Here is a 27,452-nt window from a genome sequence, read left to right as displayed (position 1 = left end):
TTTCTATCAAAGAGATCTTATAAGACTGCAGAGTACAAAAGGCTCAAGGCATAAGTCACATCTGCACAAGACTACGGTGAGTGTAGAGTTGAATCAGGATGGTATTATCTTCAAAAAGCTATTGTGTATTTAAGTGAAAAATAAATGGAAGATGCTTCTCTTACCTCAGTGGAGTAGGAATGTTAACCAAAGTAGCGACACTGATTTTGTATCACCTGTTGTATGCCAAGAAGAAACACAGAAAAGCTCCCAATGAGGAGGAACTACATCCACTTCTGAAAGTTTGGCCACAACTGATGAAAAATTCATTTTTTGCTACTATGATTTCATGCATGAAATACATGAAGTTATTTCAACTCACAGGGTTTTACCCAAGGTAAATCATGAAACAAATTCATTTAAGGAAATAAAGGCTAAGAAAATATCACTTCATCTAACAGCTGCCATCATCCAACCAATTCATGTGAAAACATAACGATCACAGGATCATGGATTTTGAGTTGGAAGGGACCTCATGTCTGCTTTCTGCTGAGTGTGAAAAATAACTAAGTAAAACCTCTTAGTCAGGATTCTATACTGCAAGAAAGGAAGAAAAAATCTAATTTACTTTAAAAGCACACATACTGATAACTGTCATGTGAACCAAGTAAGCTATATCAAAGGCTGTATGTGAGATACTGCTTGGAAGTCCTTACAAATAAAACACACTCAGGACTACAGGAAGATATCTTATCTCCAGTCCTTACCCAGAGAGACAACAGTGCTTGGAAACCCTAGAGTGGAATGAACTTCATCAATGAAGCCATCTGACAGACATAAGCCTCTGATGTAATGATAATACACCTATCTACTGCCTCTACAATAATAAGGGCTACCTTGTTACAACCCCAAAACCTGTTATCTGAGCTCAAGCATCACCATCACTGATGATAGTTCTCATTTCTCATGACAGAGATTGGAGACATACCATGTAATCACCAATTTTCTTCAGTGAGGAAGCCAAGAAGCTCTGGCACTAGCTGACAGGGTATGGTGCTCCCAATTTCACTCTGTGTTTAACACTTTCAAGGCTTCTATTCATTCGAAGGCTGGCCAAAGACAACTGATGCTGTGGACTTTTTTCTCCCTGACCCATTGTACATAGCTGAATTCTACAATCATCCCAGAGCTATCCTATTTAGACCCCCTAACTAGCAACCAGTTACTTTTATACCAATCTTCTGTGATCACATATTTGTACAAGGAAATGATGGCAGGTCTATATCATGAACAATCATAGTATTGTAGTCATAGTATTAAGCTTAACATGTTGAGCCAATTGTTAATTTAAGACATGCCCATTTTACTTAAGCAAAAGCATTTACTACAATAAAGGTGGATATCAAACTTATTTTTGACACTTGGACCTCTATTTAAAAAAGAAAGAAACCACTGCCTGCAGTTACAAATTAAGTAGTTAAGAAGTCTTACCCTTTTTTTGCTTATGGCTATTTTTATAACAACCTCTGTCATCCATCGTTAAGACAGTAAAGATGGACTTCTTCTTGGGACTCCAAGGTTTGTGAGGTTCAAGAAAGCTCCTGGCTGGGTGGTTGCCTTGCCCCTCCCCCAAAACAATCTTTATTGGTATCCCAATGAAAACTAATTAACAAGCTTAAAACAAAATTATTGTTAGCACTTTCAAATTGCCTTTAGAGCCCAGGAAGATGAGTAGGGGAAAATATTTTTTTTAGCTCCCCACTGTTTAAATATACAATAACATGCAAAACTTCAAGTTTGAACTCACTATTAATTTGCACCTGCCTAGCACTGCCAGGCAATGATGAAGGAAGATAATACAAAATAATATTCTAAAAAGTCAAGAAGACAGAAAGTATGTATGAACTTGTATTAACATTTGATTTTAATGTTGGGTTCATAAAAAGCTAGTTAAATTTGTGAATCTGAAATCCATAACCATGGGAATGGTTATGGGAAGCAAGACTATGTACCTCTATCCTTTAAAGTTTGTTTCTTGCACAAGATCTCTCAGGACTTCTGTCAAAAATAGTATATTGGATCAACAGAACAGGGAAGTGATGTGGAATTATATATAACACCTTGTGTGTTCTGACGTGAAGATTATAGATAGCTCTCCCCACCTCCAAGGAATCTTTAGTATATATAAAAATCCTGTTCAAGATACAGTATGGTATAGTCAAACTGAGGCAATCCTGCTGTCAACAAGAGCTGAGAAAGCAGGCAAAAGAACATTTCCAAGCCTCAGTTTCCTTATCTGTAAAAGGGAGATAATTTTTGCCCATATCTCCTCCATAGGGTTACCATGAGAAATGAGTCAACATACTGCATGTGAAAATACTTTGTAAGCAGCAGAGCATTCCTTAAATGCATAATGTGTTTGCATTAAGGTGTTATTTTTACTAAATTATTTGAAAAAGAGTAGGGGTTAGCATGAGATGAACATTTATTCCCTACCATTTAAACTTTAATCACCACTGTTAAGAAGTGAGTGCTAGACAATGCTATGCAGAAGAAAGATCCATGTGGTATTTTAAAAGTAAGGAATGGATGGAACTCAGGAACTTAGCAACAAAAAACCAAAACAAAACAAAAAAAAACCAACCCTTCAGTGTCAGAAACTTCTCATGAACATTGTACTTTAATCTTTTCTTTATTTTTTCAAGTAAAATGACATATTCAAACTACTAGATTTAATGCTAGATTTCTCTAACTATTTAAATAATAACAAAGCCTCATTAAGAGGAGCCAACCCTTAGGCTTATTTTGATCTTCAAGGTTTGTGACTATAAGGTGTCCTTACCATAAATCTAAGTTAGTATGAATAAATAGGGAAATACTGTTTAATCTTTATTTCCCCCACCCACCCATTTGAGTCATCATAAGAGGTTAAGATGGAGATAAACCACAAAGTTTAAGAAAATCTGACACATTCAATTAAATGTACCTATGAGGAAAATTTACTTACATCCAAAGAATGTTCATTCACCAAAATGAGAGACATGCTTTGTGACACCAGTCTGCAGGCATAGCCTGTTAAGAAAGTGAAATAAAAAACAATGTTACACATTTGCAATGCCAATCCCTTCAATGAGTTCTTGATTTTTAAAACTTGATTGGATAGTTTGTCAATTATCTAGAACTTTTGCTCTTCTCTTCCTTTAACTTCCTTCTATTTTTGAACCATTTCGTGGCTCATTAGCTCATCCATATAGCTTAGGAAGAAAAAAAGCTCAACTCTGTCCATTTTGCTTCTTGAGCAGAAGTGCCTGGGGAAAATGTGATTACTAACAGTTTAAAGAAGTGCTTTCAGAATTTCTGTGGCTTTTTCCCTTATCCTTACTATTCTTATCTTCCATTAGCTTCGATGTAGACAAAGATACAAAGGAGTAGGAGGAAGTATCTTCTCACATCTTCAATGGAGACAACCTTGGTCTTTATAATTTTATAACATTTGGTTCAAATCGTTTTGGGATTGAAATGATTGTTCTTATCTATACTGGTGTAGTCATTGTATATGTTCTTTTCCTGGTTCTATTTCCCTCACTTTGAATCAGTTCATTTAAGTCATTTTATGCTTTGTCCTCCATCATATCCATCATTTCTTATGGCATAGTAACATTCCATTACATTTATATACCATAATTTGTGTAGCTACTCCAGCAGTTAAATACAAATTAGGTTGGGAGGGAGGATACTAGCAGGTGGAGGAGCAGGAAGGGATTCATGTAGGGATTATTGGATTGAGAGATGGAAGAGAACTTCTTGTTGTTCAGTTGTTTGAGTCACGTCCAACTCTTTATCACTCCATTAGGGTTTTCTTGGTAAAGATACCTGAATGGTTTTCCATTTCCTTCTGCATCTCATTTTACAGAAAAGAAACTAAGGCAAACACGGTTAAGTAACTTGCCCAGGATCACACAGCTAAGAAGTGTGTGAGGCCAGATTTGAACTCAGGAAGATGAGTCTTCCTGACTCCACGCCTGGCGAACTGTTCACTACACAACCTAGCTGCCCAAAAGGGACCTTACAGGTCATCTACTCCATCCCTCTCATTTGACTAATGAAGAATGTACCTCCTGAAAGTCTTCTGAGAGTAGACATTTTTAAAAGTGCTTTCAGTACCTGGTGTTCACCTTTTTCTTGAACATAGGGGCAATGTAAAAGAACCTTCCTCATAGAAAAATAATCCACTTGCCTATTGTTATATAGATATGAAGAAATATGGGTCCATCAAATAACAGCAACAAAGGGAACCTTCCTTACATTTACTCTAAGGAATCCTAATACAATGGACCCATAAGTCCCAATACCTGTTTGGATACTAGACAACTTGTCAGAAATCTTAAGATTTTAATACTAGTCCTAGTCTTAAACAATGAATATTCATTCCACCTTCACATAATTAGTCATTTTATACATCATGATGCAGCAGAAAAAACACTATTCATATAATCAAAAGAACTGCTCTATGTGTGAGTAGATATGCCACAAGCTCTCAATTTCAGTTTCCTCATCCATAAAATGGGTATAATACTAATTTTATGACCTCCCTTACAGGGTTATTGTAGAGAAAGGCATTTTGTACATGAAATAATTCTATAAATTCATCATCAACAAGCATTTATTAAGCGTATGCTATGTTCCTGGCACTGTGCTGGACAATAGGGATAAGAATACAAAGAATGAAATGATATCTACTCTCAGGAGAGACAACATGGACATATGTAACTATAATATTGAATGAATAAAGACAAACAAAATAAAAATATAATACTATGTAAATATAAATGCAAGTGACTAAGAAAGCTAAATTTAAAAGCCAATTCTTTGAAGCTGACATTTAACTATCACTGTTCCAAACACCTTAGAGGCCAAACTTGCACAGCAGGACACTTAACAAGTTTTATTCTTTACTCTCTAAACACTACATTTCCATGTTGGCTTATGCCCAAAGTCCACCTCAAAAAAAGGTAAGCCAATGAAGAGCAAATTATATATACTTGATGGTTTTATAATTTGCCCAGTGAGGCAGCTAAGTGGTACAGTGGATAGGCCTGGAGTCAGGAAGACTTGAGTTCAAATATGGACTCAGACACTTACTGGCTGTGTGACCCTGTGCAAATCATTTAACCGCTGCCTGGTTCAGCCTCCTCACCTGTTTAATGGGGATAATAATAGCACCTACCACTCAGGAAGCTGTAAGGATCAAATGAAATAATATCTGTAAAGTGCTTTGAACAGTGCCTGGCACATAGCAGGTGCTTAATAAATGCTTGTTCTCACCCCCTCCCCCGATAAGTTACACTATTTTTTTTAATGTCAAACATTTTCCAAACACTCTTTACTTGACTGGCAGGCAATGCTAACAATATTTTAAAACTGTACGTCCAATGATATAAAATCATCTCAGGATAATTTTTTTTAAAGCATACAACTATGGTTCTATGATCCCAATGTGATTGCACTATGATCAAAACAAACCAGTCATATAGGTAGGCCACAAGTATATGTGTTAAGAGTTTTTTGTGGAGGACAAATTACACACTCGGAAATTTTGATGTCTGACCAAAAAAAGCACTTTTTATATTTTGTCAAAAGTAGCTTCCAATCAGGAATAATTAAGATTTAGAGCAAACGGTGACAAACAAGTAGCAGGTTATACTACTGGCTGACTACTATGGAGAAAGTCCAAGCCATTTGTACCCTTTATGCATCCTCAAGTATTTGTATCCTTTTTTTTTCCATTTCCAAGGTCTAGAAGTTGATTCCCCACCCCCCTCCAAAGTCTGAACCTTCAGATTGGGTCTAGAAGGAAGGTGGTACATTTATTTTCATTTAAAAGGCAGGGGTTGGGGGGAGATATTGCAACTTTAATCATTTCCCTCTCTGTTGGGCTTACTCCTCCCCTAGAGGATACTAGCAGCTTTAGGCAGCAGACTGTTACAAATTCAGTATAACTAATTCCAAAGGATTTTCTAGTAGTTTTTGATTGGAACAACAGCTGCCGCAGTCAGTGAGCAGTAATTTTTAAATACCGGCTCACTGCTTTATTTCACATCTTCCCACTCAAGCAAGACGCCATTTGACAAGTGAACCTGGAAAAAGATATTCTGGAGAAAATGTTTTAAGTATTTCCTGGTCAGAGTGTCAGAGGGAGGGCACCCCCAAGGAAACTGCCACATATTTAAGTCAAAGCTCTAAGACCAAGCAAAAGCATTTTCTAAAATGTGTAGGATAAAGCTAATTTCCTTAGAAAGTCACCACATAGCATAGATGTAATTACAAAAGCCACGGCTGTTTTGTGGAGTAAAGTTGGGCTTAGCTAATGTGGCAAATTAAATTAAGTCCGCTCCAATTCTGGTGCAGTTGATTTCTGATGTTTGTGGATAAAATGAGATCAGCTCCTGGGTCAAAGCCAGGTATGAAATGTAAATCCACACTTGTAAATTGAGATCTCAATCTTTAATCTAGCCATCTAACAAGAGGATCATAAAGTGGCTGAGGAGAAGACCTTTGGGAGCTTATGTTTTCTGCCTCTGAAATTAACAGTGCTGCAAAACTGTTTGTTTTTCATATTACTTCAGTGTAATTGAGGTTCAAAGAAACCAAAATGTAAACATGCGGTTTGTTTTACCCTAGTTCTCAGAAATGGTGCTTTATTTTTTTAATGAAAAAAAAAATACCTTGGAAATCATCCAACCCAAATCAAATGTATCGACCCTTTGAAACACTCTCATCGATTCTACCTTTCTTTTGATTATACTCTTTGTTAAGATAAAATCATTATAAGCCAAGTCTTCTACTCCAGTCTCCTTCAAACAACAACTCAAAAGATATCTCACCCACACCAAGAAAAGTCAAGTTCTCCCATGAATTAGAGTTTAATGTGATTCTCAAATCAGACCAGGTTCACAAAAGATGTACTCGTGGGAAACCCAGATTAAGTAAGCAACTTCTCTGTCTTCCATATTTGCCCTAAACCTCACTTTCCTTTCCATTATGTTCTCCTTGCCCACAATTTTTCAAGTCCTTCTACTCATGGCATGCTTACTGCTGACTCCTTGCAAGGCTCAGTTCATGGGCCCCCTCCCACTCAAAAGGCCTTTCCCAATTCCCCCAAGGCTCTTATTTCCTCATTATGAATATATGAAACGTCCTGAGTAGAATGCAAAAAACTCAAGGTCAAGACTGTTTCACTTTTTATTTGTATCCCAAGAATACAGTGTCTGATATGTAGTAGGTATATACATGTTTGTTGATTAACTGTTATATATTACGTGTTTACTTATCTGTGTATTCATTGTCTCCCCTGAACAGAATATGAGGTCCTTGAGGACAGGAAATATCTAATTTTTATGTGTATCCCTAGGACAGTGCCTGTCACATAGAAAATGAGACAAAATAAACTGGGTGCTAGGGGCATTTGCAAAAGAAGTTCAAAGACTGGAAATCTAATTGATTTAAAATTTAGATTTTAAATCAAATCTAACTGCTCACTGATCTGAATAGAATTCCATGCTATAATTCTAGTTCTTCCCTTTGTCTAGAATGCCCCAGCTTTCCCTTCATGTTTCTTCACAGCATCAGTCATCTTTAAGTCCCAAATCCCCATCCTGCTTCTGACATGGAGCCTTCTCTAACCTGTCTAGTTCACAATGAGATAAGATTGTCCATTTCTGAACTTCTTTTGTATTTATCTCTAACACAATTGTATTTTGTCTTGTACTCTGTTTTGTTTCAAGTTCAGGCTTTATTTCCCCAGCTAGACAACAAGCTCCTTGGAGTCAATGTCTGTGTCTCCTATTTCTTTGCCACCCCATCTCCCTCTAACTCCCCACATTCCCTGATAGGCAACTATCTGAGGCTCAATGCATAAGATCAAAGATTGAGAATTGGAAAGGATTTCTGAGGACATCTAGTCCAGCCCCCTCTCCATACACATGAGGAACCTAAGGCCTAAGGAATTTAAATAACTAGTCTAAGGTCACACTGGCGGTAACAGGTGGACTATAGTTGAGTGATTAATTTATTGGGGGAGGGGATAAATTCAATATAATTTATTGGATTCACAGGCTCAGAATCCATGCCAACTATACTATAAATTTTATGGCCCAGACTGAACCAGGAATGACAACAGTACCTTTAAATGGCCTGGCCAATGAGTATACTATTGTTGTCTATTTGGCAAGCCCACCATTAATTAATTCATTCCTTTGGTCAGACATTCAATGTTCCCCTCATAAGTGATGGAAAAAGCATTAAATGAAGGTAAATAAGGTAAATAAATACCTACTGATGGAAATATTTAATTTGGGATAAAAGCCAATTCACAACTTAAATTTTTTTAAAAAAAATGTTACATATTCAGTAGAAGACTTTTCCTCTTGACTTATTTCCATTAAAAAAATAGGCTCAGAAAATTATCTGTCCAATCCATTTGTATTACTACCTACACATACCACAAAGATTATCTTCAACAATAAGAGAAACCAGGACTATATGAATCCCAGTGCTGGTAACATCTGAAATTTCACTTTAGACTAACTGATGCCATATTTTTAAGCTAAATAAAACTGCCAACTCCCTGGAACATGGCTAGTTAGCATAAGTTCAAGTACAGAAAGTCAAAATTCTGGCTTCATGCCAGGACCATGCTTCCTAAAAACCACAGGATCTATGTAAACCTTGCTAAGTAAGGCTCAATGGGTCAGTTTGGCTCACAAAAACCACAAATTACCTTGAAATTAGGTTAAATTTAAATCAGCATTTTTATTTCAGCAAATAAACTAAGAAAAAATGCATATTTCCATTAAAAATAAATTCTAAAGTGGTAGAGATTACTTTTATAAACCAATGAGCCCTAGGCTAGCAAGTCTTTCATTATAAAGATGTCAAATACAAGCTAACCCATTTCACAGAAGTAGTGTGTTGTTAGTTTCACAAAGCGCCAGGGATAACGCAAACAGTTCTCATCTAGAAGTCAGGAGGCTGAGACTCTAATACCAGTTCTGCTGCTAATTCATTATGATTCCTGTGCCTCTTTCTCATCTGTAAAATGAATGGATGGAATAAATGATCTCTGAGGTCCTTTTGAGTTCTGAAACATGATGGTTTCAGATGAAAAATGTCAAGTAGTTTCATAAATCACATCTATATCCATAAATTTAGCAACTACTTGATTTTCCCCAAAATACATGCAGTCCACTCACCCCAAAACACTTAGAAAATCACAAAAATGATCACAAAACTTGGATGTTTAGCTCAAAAACTCTGAAAGATACAGCCTTTCGTAAATCACATCATCAAACTTCCCCAAATTGCACATTCAAAATAGGTGCCCTCCTTTTCCTTCTTCCCATACCTTGTTTCAAAGAAAATCAATAGGATTGTCTAAATCCTAGATGAAGGCTGAGAAGCCCACCTGCTTGGGAAGACAAAATCTTTTCAAGAATTCAGAAACATATTGAGTCACTAATCTACGCCTAGCACTGTTAGGTATAATGGAGAACAGAGAAGATAAATGACATAGGGAGCTGATGATCTCAGAATCACAGTTAGAGAGTGAAAGATTGTTGTACCTTCCTCACAGGGTTGTAGTTTGTCCTTCATTCTTGAAGAGGACCACGACATCAGGGAGGTGATGCCATGACATTCAAATGAATTGGATTTAAGTGAGGGACAGCTGTGCAAAGTCACCAGCCTCACTTTCTCCTCCGGAGCCATCTGGGTAGCCAGATACACATCAGGATGACTGGAGATGAGGTAGAAGATCTTGGCCTTTTAAAGCTAAGGTCTTTGGCAGGTCTAAGTTTGACTGAGGAAATGCCCATTCATTGATTAAGGCTAAGTAAAAAAAAAAATGAGGCAAAGAATAGCCTCTTTTACCTAGCATAGAAAAAAAAAATATCAAACTGGGAGGAGAATACCCTCAGGGTTTCTGGCCAAAACAGAAACAATTCCTACTTAGGAAGGAAGGAAGAAGGAAAGCTCATATACCTCCTCAAACAATTACTAGCTGTTTGACTCTTGACAAGTCTCAAAGCCTCTTGGTGTCTCAGTTTCCTCATCTGTAAAACAGAGGTAGGATCTGACAGCCTCAAAGGTTCCTGTTCCAAATTTATGACTTTATGAAAAGTGATTAAGAAAGTTCCTAGCTTTCACACAGGGCCATCTCCAGTCATCCTGATGTGTGTCTGGCTACTGGACCCCGTGGGGTCTGGAGGAGAAAGTGAGGCTGGAAACTTTGTATAGCCCTTTCCCTCACTTAAATCCAATTCACTTGCATGTCATGGCATCACCTCCACGATATCATGATCATCTTTGAGAACAAAGGACAAACAACAACCCTGTGAGGAAGGTACTTTAGGAGTTATCTAGTACAACCCATTCACATTTAACAGAAGACAAAACTGAGAAGCGATATGCGCCACCTGGCTGGGCAGCTACATAGGACAGTAGATAGAATGCTGGGCCTCAAGTCATAAAGATTCATCTTCCTGAGTTCAAATCTGGTCTCAGACACTTATTATCTGGGTGACCCTGGGCAAATCACTTAATCATGTTTGCCTCAGTTTCCTCATCTGTAAAATGAACTGGAGAAGGAAATGGCAAACCACTCCACTATCTTTGCCAAGAAAACCCCAAATGGGGTCATGAAGAATTGGACATGACTGAACAACAACATATCCATTACTAAGTCATTTAGGACATTTATGTAAGCTATTATTTCAAGGGCTCTGTAGTCAGAGATGCTGTCCTGAGACCTACTATCCTTATGGGCTTGGGTAAGTCAGTTTCTTTGGTTTCTTTATCTGTGAAATGAGGTGGCTGGACTAAAAGAGTCCCTCCTTAAGGTGATTTGTTCTGTGAAATTTGGATTCAGTCAAAGGGCCACACTTGAGGACTTAGATGGCCACACATAGCCTCCAGGCCACAGGTTCCCCACCCCTGGAAGGAGAAAAGAAGTTAATAAGTTCATATAAGCTAAACAAGGGATTCAGAGAAGAGAATGGAATTAGAAAACAGAGGAGGGAATGAACAATGGAGGAATGAATATGGATGAGAGTTCAAGGATAGTTAGGAGGGGTACATTTTCCCTCAACAAATGGTAACCCAATTACAGGGATTAGGAAGAACAGGATAGCGGCGCTAGACAGCCAAAGAAAAGGTTAATCAGTTAATCAGAACCCTCCATCCACTGCGCCACCAAATGCCCTTTTTGTTCAGTTGCTTCAGTCATGTTCAACTCTTTGACCCCCTAATGAGGTTTTCCTGGCAAAGATTCTGGAGTGCTTTGCCATTTCCTCCTCCAGCTCATTTTGAAGATGAGGAACTGAGGCAAACAGGGTTAAGTGACTTGCCCAGGGTCACACAGCTAAGAAGTGTCTGAGGCTGGATTTGAACTCAGGAAGATGAGTCTTTCGGAATTCAGGCCCAAAATTCCATCCACTGTGCCACCTAGCTGCCTGCCCCCTTCATCCCTATAGGCCTCAGTGTGTAAAATTAGGACACTGACTAGCTGGCTTCTAAGGACCTTTCCCAGGTTTAACATTGTGTGGTGGCACAAAATAAGGCTAATCTTAAGAAACACTCTGAGGCATGATTGATCAGAAACCATTCCTGACTCTACCTATAACCAGCCAAGTTGAACTCACTTCACCTCTTGAGCCTCAGTTCCCTTCCATGTAAAATGGGGATAATATCTGTACCCTGTACCTCTTTAGGTTCAAATGAGAATTTTTATAAAGCATATAAAGCTCTACATAAAGATAAGGTATTGCTATTTCTCAAAGATATCAATTCTATAGCTATTCAGACCAAGGAACACAGGGGTTGTTTGGCAGACCTCTACTAGTATGCTAGGGGCAGGGGGCAAGGTGGAGATGGGGAGAAAATAAGGGCAGAAAAAACCTGTAAGATAAGATAATATTACTTTGGCAAAACCTTCAGTTTTCAAGCAGGAGGCATTCAGAATCAATCATATTTTTCTGACAGCCTTTATTAGCCAATTAAATAAAATCTGAGAGGTGTGAGCAGCATGAATTAAGTACTAAGCCTTCTTTGACAAGGAGTCAGTATAACACAGACACAATCTGAGAAGTCACTGTTTGTGAATCAAGAACTATCACTGAATTATGTAGGAAGCCTTTGAGGATAAAGGATAAAGAAAGCCTTATTCTGCAAGCTGGTAAAAATGCCTTTACCTAGCAGCAACACATTTATCTTATCTAGATTGAGCTTCAGCCAGTATGTTCTCATGTATGTTCCTAACTTTGCCAGACTTTGGTTGGCTCAGGCAAAAAAAAAAATCTCTCTCTCACAGACACACAGACACACAGACACACACACAGACACACACACACACACACACACAGACACAGACACAGACACAGACACAGACACACACACACACACACACACACACACACACACACCCAGAGTGCTATACTCATCGTGGGGGCTAAATTTGAGTTTACAAAGAGCACAGGGATTGAAAAAAAAACCTCGCATAAATTACATTTCAAGTAGAAAAGTAGGGAAGATCTGAAAGAAAGAGAGGAAAATGTAGATCACATACACATTTTAATTTGCATCAGAAAAAAGAAAATTCAGATTTTTTTATGCTTGCAGTACATTTAAAAATTCACAAAGAATGGTTCCTTTTCAAGATCAATAGATCCTACAGGCAATACTCACTTCCCCTACCCAAAAGGTCTACAAAACATTCCCACACAGAAAGTAGCTGGGTGTCACAAACTCATCATTTTAGCCATCCGCATACTTTAGTGGCTTGTTATTAAAAATAATGGGGATCAGGGACTAAAGGCTCCTTCTAGGCCTTGGAGTCAAAGATCTGTAATTTTATGGGTATGCATAACACTTCCATAGATACAAACTGAGACCCCTCTGCCATTTAGAAGAGGATGTTCAAGAATTTGCCATATCCTAAGGTCAAGCAGGGTAGAGCCTGTCTGACAGATGTACAGTCCATCACCCAGCTAGCACTTGAAGTCTTTCCTCCTCATTAGGAATTTCTGGAGCCTGGGGCTCAGCCCCAAGCTTATCTTAACCACATTAAGACACTAGAAGATTATTCTCAGAAATTTATCATGCACATCCTCTCCAAATACCATATAATATCATTCTACATTAAGTCCGTCCTTTCTTTACAATGTTGACATCAGGACAGTATGAGCTTTTAATGTTTTTTTTTTTTTCAGTAACAGGGATAGGATTATTTTAAATCAGCTTAGTCCTCATCATAAACCAATGATATTCACTGGCAAGATAGCCAGCAAAAATTCTAGAATTCAAGGTGTATTGTATAGCTAGGTCTTCAGAGTTAGTTGTATATACTCAAATAGCTTCACACACACACACTCTTTTTCAATTTACAGTCATACTTTACTTTTTTAAAAAGCCTGCAAGTAGTAATAATTTATATCACTACCTTATTTTCCATCCTTGACTATGAATAATTTGTTTCCAAAAGCCAAATCCCTCCTCTAAAGACATTTGTCACCACTGAAGATACTCAAGAAGAAGTTTAATAGAGACCTCAAAACTAACTCCAAAGGAGTTGAGCAAGTGCTCTGAGCAATGGTGACATAACTTTAAGTAACTAATGTTAGAAGAGGATTACTCTGAAGTTAAGAGTCAATTGTGTATGTATAAGTACTAGTACATTAATTTTTAAGTAATCCACATACAAACACATCAGGCAAAAATCTGCCCTGATCAATAATGTTTTGCAACATCATTAGCAAATTACAACCAAACTCTTATTGTAGAGTTGGGAAACTCCATTATAATGTTGTTAGACTGATAGCCCATTGATATCATTGTTTCTACAGAGCTAACTATTCCCATGATGTTTTTTATTTAACATAATGAGTTACAGGAAAACATATAGGGCATTAGGTAAGCTATGCCTATATACCATTATGTGTAACCAAACTTCAATATTCCTGGTTTTAGGAAAATCACATGTAATTAAATTTCAAAGATAATCTTCAAACCTAATATTGGTTAGCAATATAATCCTTCCACACCAAAACCTTTCATTTAAGCCACTAACAAAAGCAGTTGGACTGATTTCGAGTTCACCTTTCCTTTCTGGTCTCTTTCTGGGACTGACTAGCACTAAATAAGTCTAAGGAACAGAATGAAGAAGCACAAAGTCTGGAAAATCCATGAACTGGATGTGTCCCTAAACAATCAAAACTGGTTATAAATATACATAAAAATAACTTCAAAGTAATGCATCCAGAATGAGAAATTGGTATAGAATAACATGACGTTATGAGGGGGGAAAATGCACTTTTATATAAAGGCACACATTTATGCCAATATCTTGCATTTTATGATATCTTGCTAAGAAAGTATATTATAAGTCTTCACTCACAGTGGCTAAGTTGATTTTACAAAGAGCAAAGGGATTGAATAAAAACTCACATAAATCATATTTCAAGCAGAAAAACAGGGAAGATCTGAAGCAAAGTAAGGAAGGCATAGGCCACATACAGAAGAGAACTTTACCTTAGAAAATCAGAATAACAACAAACTTTTTATCTTATTATCTTTTCACTCAGATTCATTCCCTTTAGTTAGAACAAGGGTTCTTAATCTGTGAAATGATTTTGGGGAGTCCATGAACTTGGATGGGAACAAAATTACATCTTCACTTTCATTATCCTCTGACTAAAATTTAGCATTTCTTTCAATAATGTGAGGAGGACTCTACAGGCTTCATCAGACTACCAAAGGGATCCTTGGCACACAAAAAAAATGTTCAGAACCTCCTGTTTTCAAGGAGCTTTTCTCTTGCCTCATGACAAGAAAATCTTATTGGGCTCCATTTTTCAATTAAGGTTGAAGCAACTGTAGGATATCAACTACCTATGTTTGACACTTGAATACATTTATTACCATTATAACCAACATGTTACTTCTTTAAAAATCTATTACCTATGTTGATTGCTGTTTCCTGCTTATCTCCAGTTAGGATCCATATTTTAATTTCTGCTTTCATTAGTGTTGATATTGTTTCTGGAACACCCGCCTGAAGACGATCCTCAATGGCTGTAGCTCCAAGGAGCAGGAGATCCTAATTTTTTTTAACAAAAAAAGTTTTTAATCAGTTATAGATCTGAATATACTCAAAGGTAGAATCAACAATAGAAAATCCTGATGAGGTATATTGTCTAAATTCATTCCTACTTCAGTATCTAATGTATTAGCTCCAGTGATTAATGGTACACAAATGGTTTGGATCTCATGGGTATCAATGTTTCAAAATCAATTAAGTAATGTTAGAACTATCCAAAGCACAATGGCCATGTCATACAGAATAGATATCATCTGGTCTTGTAACTGATAAGCAAAACCTATGTCTTTTTAAGACCGTTTTAACTAGGGATTTAAGTACTGGAGAGGGATAAGCAATCCCATCTATTATTCCATAATGCATATTTATTGTGATCAACCATGAGATGTAACCAAATTTTCAAACACTTGGGACACATTTTTGGGAAGACAAGTACCAAAAAAAGATCCTATGGCACTAATGCTCTGGATCACAGAATTGAGAAAAAACATATCATATCAAGTCTGAAATTCAGTAAAATACTGCTCAATATAATCATTAGTGCCTCAATGAGGACCCAACTACAGGTTTTTCTCAATTGAATGAAATAATGAATGTAAAACACTTTGCAAAGAAAGTGCCAGGGAAATGTGAGACATTATTATAATTACCATCATTATTGACAGGCATCTAGAAGAGTGGATAGGGAAATGGTCTCAGGGTTAGAAGGGTTCAAGTACAGCCTCTGATACTATGTGTGTTTGTGTGTGTGACCTTAGGCATGCGTTTTAACTTCTCATGACTCCAGGCAACTCTAATTCTGTAAGTTGCTAAATAGCAGTTCACCAGAATTGGTAAGGATTCTTCACTGAGAGCACTCAACCCAATGAAATCACTGATCAAAAAATATATGATTAATGGATAGCCTACCTCTTGACCAATTAGTATGGCTCACATACTGATATCTTTGAATAGAAGGCCCGAATCTTTGTTATCTCAATCAATTAATAAGCATTTATTTGTAAAATGCCTATTATGTACCAGGTGATAGGGATATTCAAGTCCAAAGAATGAAATAATCAACACTCACAATAATCCTATATCTTAAAGGGGGAAACAAGTATAAAAATGTATGCAGAATAAGTAAAAAGTTAATAAATACAAATATATACAAAATAGTTAAAAAAAACAAGGTATTTCGGGAAGGAGGAAACTAGCAGTTTGAGAGGATCAGGAAAGGCTTTGGGGGAACGTGGTACATGCAGATGAACTTAAAGGAAGAGAGGGACTCTGAGGCAGAGATAAGGAGGGACAGCATGCCAGGCGGAGGGACAGCATGCCAGGCACAGGGACACCTAGTGCAAAGGCACAGACAGATATGGCAGATGGCACGTTGTATGTTGTATGTGAGGAAGAGAGAGAAGGTCAGGTTGGTTGGATTGAGGAATGCAGGAGGGAGAGGCATGTTCAATGAGGCTGAAAAGATCAGTTGGGGCCAAGTTGTGTAAGGCTTTAAAAGCTAAACAGAGGAGTTTCTATTTCATCATAGAGTCAGTAGGAGCCATTGGAGGTTGAGTATGGAAGGCACATGGTCATATCTATAGTTAAGGAAAATTATTTTGGCAGCAGCGTGCAAGATGTGCTGGAGGGAGCAAAGACTAAGGCTGAGACCAATTAGGAGGCTGTTGCAATGATCTAGGCAAGAGGTGATGAGAGCCTGAACCCAGGAGGTAATGATGTGAGTAAGGAGTCAGATGAAAGAGATGTTGCAGAGGTAGAAATGGCAAGTTTTGGCAATTAGTTATTGGATAGGTAGGGTGTGAGGAGTCCAGCGTAACAAACACCATGATTAAAAACTTGAGACATTGGAAAGGCGGTGATTCCTCCCATAGAAACGAGGTTTTGGTAGAGGGTTTAAGGAGAAAGATAATGAGTTCAATGTTAGACATAAGTTCAAGGTCCATGACAATCCAGTTTGAAATGTCTAGTGAGCAGCTGGTGATACAAGACTAATGGTCAAGGCAGAAGGGCTACATATATAAGTCTGGGTATCATCTGCATAGAGATGATAGTTAAACCCACAGGAGCTAATGAAATTACCAAGTGAGAAAGAGGCAGGAAAAGAAGCCCTAGGACAGAACCTTGGGAAACATGCACAGCCTGGATGATAAGCTAGCAAAGGAGACTGAAAAGACCTCAGGCCTATCATGTCCCACTTGACCTTGATAGGCTAGCAAAGACTCTGCGAATTCTTGAGTTACACAGGAACTTTCTAGGTCATCTAGTATTGCTCCCCCGCACTCGTAGATGATCCCCTCAACACCATTTCCAACAAGTGGACAGCTGGCCTATACTTAAACACTTCCAGCAATGGGAGCTCATGCCACTAGAACACTGGTTCATTTCTACACTCTTGTAATTGTTAGTAAATTCATTCTACTGAGTCAGAACCTATATTTCTATCACTTCCATTTGCTAGTTCTAGTTTGACCATCTGGAAATACACAGAATTGAAGTCTAATCACTCAGAAACAGATGGAAATACTTGAAAACAGCTACTATCTTACCTGTAAGCTAAAACACCCCCTTCTCCTTTAATTGACCTTCATATGCCATAATTTCAAATCCCCTCAGCATCCCAGTCTACCCCCTTCTAGATCTGCTGCAGTTTGTCCATAAATTAGTCCAGTTTTTTTCCCACAAGTCTATTGATGCTTTCAGGAGTCTAAGCGCTTTGCTATATTATAACATCACTATTAACTCCTTGGGTGAAATTATCATGCAACAGGATTATACAACGGGAGTCAAAATGCCCCCATTTTACATATAACACCTTTGCCCAAAGGTCACACTGGTAACAAATGGTGGAGCTAGGATTCAAACTTAGTTTGTCTGGCTTCAAATACAGAATTGCTTCATTTTCTTTAACTGTAAAATAAGGATAATATTAGCGCCTACCTCCCAAGGTTGTCATACATTTCAAAGGAGACAGTATTTGCAAAAGGCACTTAACATAGTGGCTGGCAATCAATTAAACATTTATTAAGTATTTACTATGTGCTGAACACTGTATAAGCCCTAGGGATACAAAAAGAGGCAAAAGACAAATCCCTACCCTCAAGGAGCTTACAACCTAATGGGGAGTCAAAATCAAACAAATGTACACAAAGCAAGCTATAGACAGGACAAATAGGCAATAATTAATAGAGGCACTACATAAATGCTTATTTCATTCCCTTCCCTCACCCTGATGTACTCCATTGCTAAGTATGCAATATTAAAAGAATGGTTTCCAACATATTGGGTGGATCCCCTTGTGGTAGATTTATGTGCAGAAATAGAGAAGAGCTGAACAAGACAGGAAACCATGGAAGGGTTGCAATCTGAATTACTGGAAGGAGCGCCCTTATTAAAAAAAGATCATAGTTTCATTACAACATTGGAATAAATAGGATGAGAGGAGAAACCAATTTTCAAATTAGTAATAATAATCATAATAATAATGAAATCCTGAGGTCTGTAGATAGTGTTAGTAGAAAACATTCCCAGTCATACACTAGTTCCATGATGGTGCTTAGATAAAAGCATCCAGGGCTCCCACAACCTTATATTATCTATAGAAGCAACTGAAGTTTACAGGCAATCACAGATATGAAGATTCTGGTGACATAGTAGTCAGGAGAATGGCTCTCAAGTGGGCTGTGGTCCCTAAGGTTATGTACCCGAGAATGGATGGTTAGTGCTTTATCCAGAGTTTCCTGTGTTATACTTTATGACTTTAAAGGATACCACAGGGCTTTGACAAGCATGATTTCATTGAAATCATATACGACATATCCTTTTGCCATCTGTATGTTTATCTTAGGCAAATTTTGTTCCTTTTGGGAAAAAAGACTTAAGAGAAATGACCGCAAAGGCTATTTTATTTCAATGCTAGAAAATACATGAACTTCTAATGAAATATTTTATATGAGGAAGCAGCAAAAGATGACATATGGTGAATGGAAGCTCAAGTTAACTTCAACATCTAAACACTATATTTCACACACACACTCACACACACATACATAAATTACAGACTGAAGAATAAAAACTGGTTTGCATGTCTTCATCTAACAGAATGTAAAAACGGTGTTTGAAAGTGAGATTTCCCCAGTGTAAACAAAACTGGAAAACTATCTTACACAGGGATTATTGTTGCACAAAGAGCTGAGCCCAGAACTGAACAAAAAAAGAGAATGAGAGAATTTGCAATTGGAAAGTTGTATGGTGGTGTCAACAATTCCAAACTTCTCCATGAAACAAAAACCAAGCTTCTTTTTAATTTCAGTATCCTTTCAGTGATGCTATATGGTTTCTAATCATGAAATAGAAGTATCAAAACTGCAGATGGCCTAAAACAATGCAGAAACCCATGGGTGAGCATGAATAGGCAGTAGTATATAGCCAACAATAAACAGTATAGGCACAAAGCAGCATAAAATATATCAGAGATCCATGAATAGAAAGGGACATATCCTAGTCACGTAGTGGGGCAGCTAGGCGGTGCAGTGAATAGAGGACTGGTTCTGGAGTCAGGCAGACTCAACTTCCTGGGTTCAAATATGGTCTCAGACACTTACTAGCTGTGTGACCCTGGGCAAGTCATTTAACCATGCCTCAGTTTCCTCATCTGTAAAATGAGCTGGAGAGGGAAATGGCAAACCATTCCATTATCTTTGCCAAGAAAACCACAAAAAGGAGTCACAAAAAGTCAGACATGACTGAAATGACTGAACAACAATGCCATGTAGCAAGAGCTAGGGATGACACCCAAAACCTGCATGCTGACTTGGTTCTCTGAGGCCTAGAGAAAGGTTCTCCCACACATTTGGTAGGCTTCCTGTGGAGTGCTTAGGAAAGGGTACGGCAATTGAATGGATGCCACGGGTAAGGGACAGGGTGAGGTCAAAGACAACACCAAAGGTTCAAGTCTTGATGGCTAGGAGAATAAATAAAGCAAAAATAAAGAGGTTAGAAGATTCATCAGACTTTTAAGGAAGATAAGTCTAATTTCTGGCATGGAGACTTTGAAGTGTCAATAGGACATCTAAGTGAAACAAATATCAGATAAAAGCAAATTGCAGACCGGAGTTTGGAGCAGGGAGTATGGAGGAAGAGGTTAAGTCTGGAGGTAGAAATTTGAAATCTCCCACACAAGTGACAATGGAAGCTAGAAAAGCATAATAACACCAAGGGAGAAAATATAAAGAAAGGTGTCAAGAACATAGTACTTGGGGGCCACTTTCATTTAGGAGATGAGAGACCTGAGGAGCCAAATAAACAAGGAAAAACCACAACAATGAAAGCATAGTCCCACTGGAAGCAAAGTTTGTCAACAGTATTAAATGTTGCAGAGACTCAAGAAGCTGAGGACTGAGAAAAGGGTATTGTATTTAGTGATGAAGTCATCAGTAACATTTTGAGAAAGAATAGTTTCAGTAGAATAGTGGGGATTGAAGTGGAAGCCATCTAATGCCTTCTTCAAAGCCAGGACAGAACCACCATTTCAGGCCAGAAGCAGGATGAAGGTGGGTGTACCAGTCTAGACTCCTCCCCCTGGAACCCAAAGCCCTGGAACCTCTTGCCTCAGTAAAAGGTAGAACTTATTCTCTTCTGGGTCACTGGAATAACATTATAGCGTTTCATAACCACCCTAAGCACCAAGGCAGGTGAAGTGCTCCACTAACACCAAGATTTCTGCCTGGCTAGTATTAAATCAATCTAGCTGACAAGTATCTAAGAAGCATCTATTTGGTGTCAGGCACTATGCTACATACTGGAGATACAAAGACAAAAGTAAAATAGTCCGTGCTTTCAAGGAGCTTACATTCTAACAGTGCAGGGTAACCATACATAGCTGGCACTAGAAAAAAGGGCCTCATGCAGAAGATAATGGTGCTTGAGTTGAATCTTGAAGACCATGATTCCAAGAAGTAGCAGTGAGAAAGGAATACATTCCAGAAGTGGAGGACAGCAGATGCAAAGGCATTGAGAAGGGAGGTATATGAGGGACAAACTTAGAGTACGTGGAGGGAAATAATGTATATCTAATAAGTCTAGAAAGGTAGGATGGAGCCAGGTTTTGAAGAGCTCTAAATGACCAGGGAAGTTTATATTTGATCCTGGATAACAGAGAGCCATTAGACTTTATTGAGTGTGGAAGGTGGGATGAAGAAGTGTCAGGGAGGGATACTCTCAGAACTGCCCTGTACGAAAATCACTTTGGCGACTGTGGAAGATAGAATGGAGTCAGACAAGACTTGAGCCAGGGAAACCAATATGGAGGTCCAGTCAATAGGTGATTAGGTCCTGAACTAGGAGGATGATTGTGCGAGTTAAAGAGATATTATAAGACTAGAAACAACAAGATTTAGCATATCATTGCATTAAATGGGGGGGGGGAGAATGAAGAGACTCCAGTGACTCCAGATCTGGGTGACTGAAAAGATGATGTGGTGCCCTTGGCAGAAATCAAGAAGTTGGGATCCACTGGTGGGGAGAGAAGACAATGTGTTCTATTTTAGACATGTTAAATTTTGGAGGCCTAACTCAAACCCACAGGAGCTGATGAGAACACAAAGAGATAAAAGAAAGATCAGGACAGAGTTTTGAGATATACCCCCAACTAGAGCATATGGTGTGGATAATAATCCAGTAAAGGAGAATGAAAGGAAGCAATTGGATAGGTAGGCAGAAAACCAAAAGAAAGAGCAATGTCACAAAAACCCAGAGAGAACAGAGAATCCAGGGGGAGATGGTGGTTGGCAGCAACCAGTTCAGCAGAGATCAAGAGAGTTGGGGCAGCTAGGTGGTGCAGTGGATAGAGTACTGGCTCTGGAGTTAGGAGGACCCGAGTTAAAATCCAGCCTCAGACACTTGACACTTACTAGCTGTGTGACCCTGGGAAAGTCACTTAAACCCATTGCCTAGTCCTCCCCAAAATATATATACATATACACGAAAGTTGAGGCAATGTCATTTGACGTGTGAAGAGATCATGAGTAACTTTGAAGAGAGACATTTCAGTTGAGTGATGAGGTTACCAGCCTGAATGAAGAGTCTTTTTGTGGTGGCAAAGAATTGGAAATTGAGAGGATGCCCATCAATTGTGGAATGGCTGAGCAAGATGTGGTATATGAATGTGATGGAATACTATTGTGCTATAAGAAATGATGAACAGGCTGACTTCAGAAAAACCTGGAAAGACTTGTATGGTCTGATGCTAAGTGAAGTGAGCAAAACCAAGAGAACGTTGTATACAATAACAGCCATGTAGTGTGATGACTAATATTGATAAACTTAACCTTTCCTGGCAATACAAGGATCTAAGACATCTCCAGAGGCCTTGTGATGGAAAATGCTATCCACACCCAAAGAAAGAACTATGGAAGCCGAATTGCAATTTTTTTCTCTTTTGTTGGGTTTTGTTTCCTTTTTCTGATGATTCCTCCTATTGGTTTTAATTTCTACTTACAACATCACTAATGTGAAAATATGTTTAATATGAATGTAAATGTACAGCCTATATCAGATTATGCGCCATCTTGGGGAGGGTGGTGGGGAGGAAGGAGGAGAAAAATTTTAAACTCAAAAGCATATGGAAGTGATTATTGATAAATCAAAATAAATTAATAAAAAAATCTTAAAAAAAAACAAAAAAAGGATTTGGGCTGAGAAAGTCTTTTTCAAATGAAAATCTATGTAAAAAATTTTAGAAACTTTAGTGAGATATACTGTCAACTACTATTTTTATCTCTCTGTGTGCGTATATAGACATACATGTGCATATATACACATATCTGTAAAATATGTTTCTCTCTCTCTCTCTATCTATCTATATATATATATATATATTTAACTTTCCCCCAAAATTCTTCCCTCTAGATTATATAACATGAAACTGAGCAGATTATATAACATGAAACATGTTCATTCTGTTTCAAGGCTCACTAGCCAGCCTTTGAACTGCCTAGACTTTGAAAGTGCACCACAGGATTTCTTCTCTTCCCTGGGAGGTGCTTTATGAACTATGTGTACATGTAAGCAACCAGGCAAGGAGGTGGGGGTGGGGAGACAACAGGGAAGAGTGTTTGATCTGGCTGTGTGGATCTCCGAACAATTAGGACCTCAAGGGGAAAAGAAACAGGCTCAGATGCTTAGGTAACTTTGCTTCTCACACTAAAGCTAGGACCCTAGATTGAGGCCCATCCTGTAAAATAGAGTTATAGCAATGCTGTAGTTAGCAGATTTTTTTCACCCTTGTTCTTCTCCAAATTATCCTGACTTTGCTGATACGTGTTGACCCTGACCATCCCAAATCACCTTTAACCAATGCTTAGATATTTAGCTGTGCCATAGTTGAAGCCATACAAAAGTAAGTTTTCTGTAAGTATTGGAAAAGTGTCGTTCTAGATGATTTTGAGATAGACAATGAGTAAAGTGGGTTTATCAGATTGGATTCTTAATGGCTCCCAAGATTTAACAAAGAGAAGAAATAGACAGCAAAACTATACTAGTGGGGGACCTCAACCTCCCCCTCTCTGAATTAGATAAATCTAACCACAAAATAAACAAGAAAGAAGTTAATAAGGTGAATAGAACATTAGAAAAGTTAAGTATGATAGACCTCTGGAGAAAACTGAATGGGGAGAGAAAGGAATATACTTTTTTCTTGGCGGTACACAGCACATACACAAAAAATGACCATGTACTAGGGCATAAAAACCTCACAATCCAATGCAGAAAGGCAGAATAGTAAATGCATCCTTTTCAGATCATGATGCAATAAAAATTATATGGAATAAAGGGCCATGGAAAGATAGACTAAAAAATAATTGGAAACTAAATAATCTAATCCTAAAAAATGATTGGGTCAAGCAACAGATCATAGAAACAATCAATAATTTCATTCAAGAGAATGACCATAATGAGACAACATAGCAAAACTTATGGGATGCAGCAAAAGCAGTTCTTAGGGGAAGTTTTATATCTCTAAATGCTTACATAAATAAAATAGAAAAAGAGGAGATCAATGAATTGGGCATACAACTAAAAAAACTAGAAAAAGAACAAATTAAAAACCCTCAATTAAACACCAAATTAGAAATATTGAAAACCAAAGGAAAAATTAATAAAATTGAAATTAAGAAAACTATTGAACTAATAAATAAAACTAAGTGCTGGTTTCATGAAAAAAAAACAATAAAATAGATAAACCTTTGGTTAATCTAATTAAAAAAAAGAAAACCAAATTACTAGTATCAAGAATGAAAAGGGTGAAGCTACTACCAAGAAGAGGAAATTAAAACAACAATTAGGAATTATTTTGCCCAACTATATAAGCCAATAAATTTGACAATCTTAGTGAAATGGATACCTATTTACAAAAATATAAATTGCCCAGATTAACAGAAGAGAAAGTAAAATACTTAAATAACCCCATCTCAGAAAAAGAAATTGAACAAGCCATTGATGAACTCCCTAGGAAAAAATCTCCAGGGCCAGATGGATTGACATGCGAATTCTATCAAACATTTAAATAACAATTAATTCCAATACTATAGCAACTATTTGGTAAAATAGGTGAAGAAGGAATCTTACCAAATTCATTTTATGATACAAATATGGTGCTGATACCTAAGCCGGGAATAGTCAAGACAGAGAAAGAAAATTATAGACCAATTTCTCTAATGAATATAGATGCAAAAATTTTAAACAAAATATTAGCAAACAGATTACAGTAACTTATCGCAAGAATAATAACTATGACCAGGTAGGATTTATACCAGGAATGCAGGGCTGGTTCAATATAAGGAAAACTAACAGCATAATTCATCATATCAACACCAAAATTAACAGAAATCACATGATCATCTCAATAGATGCAGAAAAAGCTTTTGACAAAATACAACAGCCATTCCTATTAAAAACACTAGGAAGCATAGGTATAAATGGAGTCGTCCTTGAAATAATAAATAGCACCTATCTAAAACCTTCAGCAAGCATAATATGTAATGGGGACAAGCTAGAAGCATTTCCAATAAGATTGGGGGTGAAACAAGGATGTCCATTATCACCACTGTTATTCAACATCGTACTGGAAATGTTAGCTTTAGCAATAAGAGAAGAAAAAGACACTGAAGGTATTAGAATAGGCAAAGAAGAAACAAAGCTATCATTCTTTACAGATGACATGATGCTATACTTAGAGAATCCCAGAGAATCAAGTAAAAAACTACTTGAAATAATAAACAATTTTAGCAAAGTTGCAGGCTATAAAATAAACCCACATAAATCATAGGCATTTCTATATATTACCAACAAAGCCCAACAGCAAGAAATAGAAAGAGAAATTCCATTTAAACTTACTGTAGACATTATATATATATTTATATAGATATATATATATATATAGATATATATAGATATATAGAGAGATATATATCTATATATATCTATATATATATATTTAGGAGTCTACCTCCTGAAACAAACCCAGGAACTCTATGAACACTATTACAAAACACTTTTCATGCAAATAAAGTCAGATCTAAATAATTGGAAAAGTATCAGTTGCTCGTGGGTAGGCCGAGCTAATATACTAAAAATGACAATTCTACCTAAGCTAATTTACTTATTCAGTGCCATACCAATCAAACTACCAAAAAATTATTTTATAGAGTTAGAAAAAATAATAACAAGATTCATTTGGAAGAACAAAAGGTCCAGAATATTAAGAGAACTAATGAAAAGAAATGTAGGGAATATCAAGAGAACTAATGAAAAGAAATGCCATTCCAGATCTTCAATTGTATTATAAAGCAGCAATCATCAAAACTGCTTGGTACTAGCTAAGAAATAGAGTGGTGGATCAGCGGAATAAGTTAAGAATGCAAGACACAGTAGTCAATGACTATAGTAATCTATTATTTGATAAACCCAAAGACCCCAGCTTCTGGGATAAGAACCCACTCTTTGAAAAAAACTTCTGGGAAAACTGGAAAAGAGTATGGCAGAAACTAGGCATAGACCAAAATCTCACACCATATACCAAAATAAAGTCAAAATGGGTACATGATTTAGCTATAAAGGCTGATACTATAAGCAAACTGGGAGAGCAAGGAATAGTTTACCTGTCAGATCTATGGAGAACAGAAGGATTCGTGACCAAACAGGAGATAGAGAACATTATGAAAAGCAAAACAGATAATTTTGATAACATTAAATTGAAAAGGTTTTGCACAAACAAAGCCAATGCAACTAAGATTAGAAGGAATGTAGAAAATTGGGAAAGAATTTTTACAACCAGTCTCTCTGATAAGGGCCTTATTTCTAAAACATATAGAGAATTAAGTCAAATTTATAAGAATACAAGCCATTCCCCAACTGATAAATGGTCAAAGGATATGAACAGACAGTTCTTAGATGAAGAAATTAAAGCCATCTATAGTCATATGAAAAAATGCTCTAAATCACTATTGATTAGAGAAATGCAAATCAAAACAACTCTGAGGTACCACATCACACCTATCAGAATGGCCAACATGACAAAACAGGAAAATGATAAATGTTGGAGAAAATGTGGGAAAATTGGAACACTAATGCATTGTTGGTGGAGTTGTGAAATGATACAACCATTTTGGAGAAAAATTTGGAACTATGCCCAAAGGGCTATAAAAATGTGCATACCCTTTGACCCAGCAAAAGCACTTCTAGGGCTATATCCCAAAGAGATCGTACAAACGGGAAAAGGACCTACATGTACAAAAATATTCATAGCAGCTCTTCTTGTGGTGGCAAAAAATTGGAAATTGAGAGGATGCCCATCAATTCCGGAATGGCTGAGCAAGCTGTGGTATATGAATATGATAGAATACTATTGTGCTATAAGAAATGATGAGCCAGCAGACTTCGGAAAAATCTGGAAAAACTTGTATGGTCTGATGCTGAGTGAAGTGAGCACAACCGAGAGTACACTGTACACAATAACAGCCATGTTGTGTGATGACTAATATTGATAAACTTAACTCTTCCTAGCAATACCAGGATCTAACACATTTCCAGAGGCCTTGTGATGGAAAATGCTATCCACTTCCAAAGAAAGAACTATGGAAGTCGAATTGCTATTTTTTTCTCTTCCGTTGAATTTTGTTTCCTCTTTCTGATGGTTCCTCCTACTGGTTTTAATTTTTACTTACATCACTAATGTGAAAATATGTTTAATATGAATGTAAATGTATAGCCTATATCAGATTGTGCACCGTCTTGGGGAGGGTGGAGGAGAGGAAGGGGGAGAAAAATTTTA

General features: G+C 37.3%; 1 protein-coding gene across 1 annotated transcript in view; it reads right to left on the bottom strand.

The window, feature by feature from the left end:
• Positions 1-27,452, bottom strand: part of ATP8A2 (ATPase phospholipid transporting 8A2) — a 741,784-nt gene that overhangs the window by 446,733 nt on the left and 267,599 nt on the right. The window contains exons 23-24 of the mRNA XM_027877570.1: positions 14,989-15,127; positions 2,987-3,051 (exon numbers count right to left, since the gene is read on the bottom strand). Of these exons, the coding sequence (XP_027733371.1) occupies positions 2,987-3,051; positions 14,989-15,127 (204 nt within the window). The remainder of the gene's footprint in view (positions 1-2,986; positions 3,052-14,988; positions 15,128-27,452) is intronic.

The sequence above is a fragment of the Vombatus ursinus genome, unplaced genomic scaffold, assembly GCF_900497805.2.
Source record: "Vombatus ursinus unplaced genomic scaffold, bare-nosed wombat genome assembly UNPS02014813.1, whole genome shotgun sequence".
Taxonomy (NCBI): domain Eukaryota; kingdom Metazoa; phylum Chordata; class Mammalia; order Diprotodontia; family Vombatidae; genus Vombatus; species Vombatus ursinus.
Note: the sequence above shows the minus strand (reverse complement) of the source record. Positions and strands in the feature narration are given on the sequence as shown.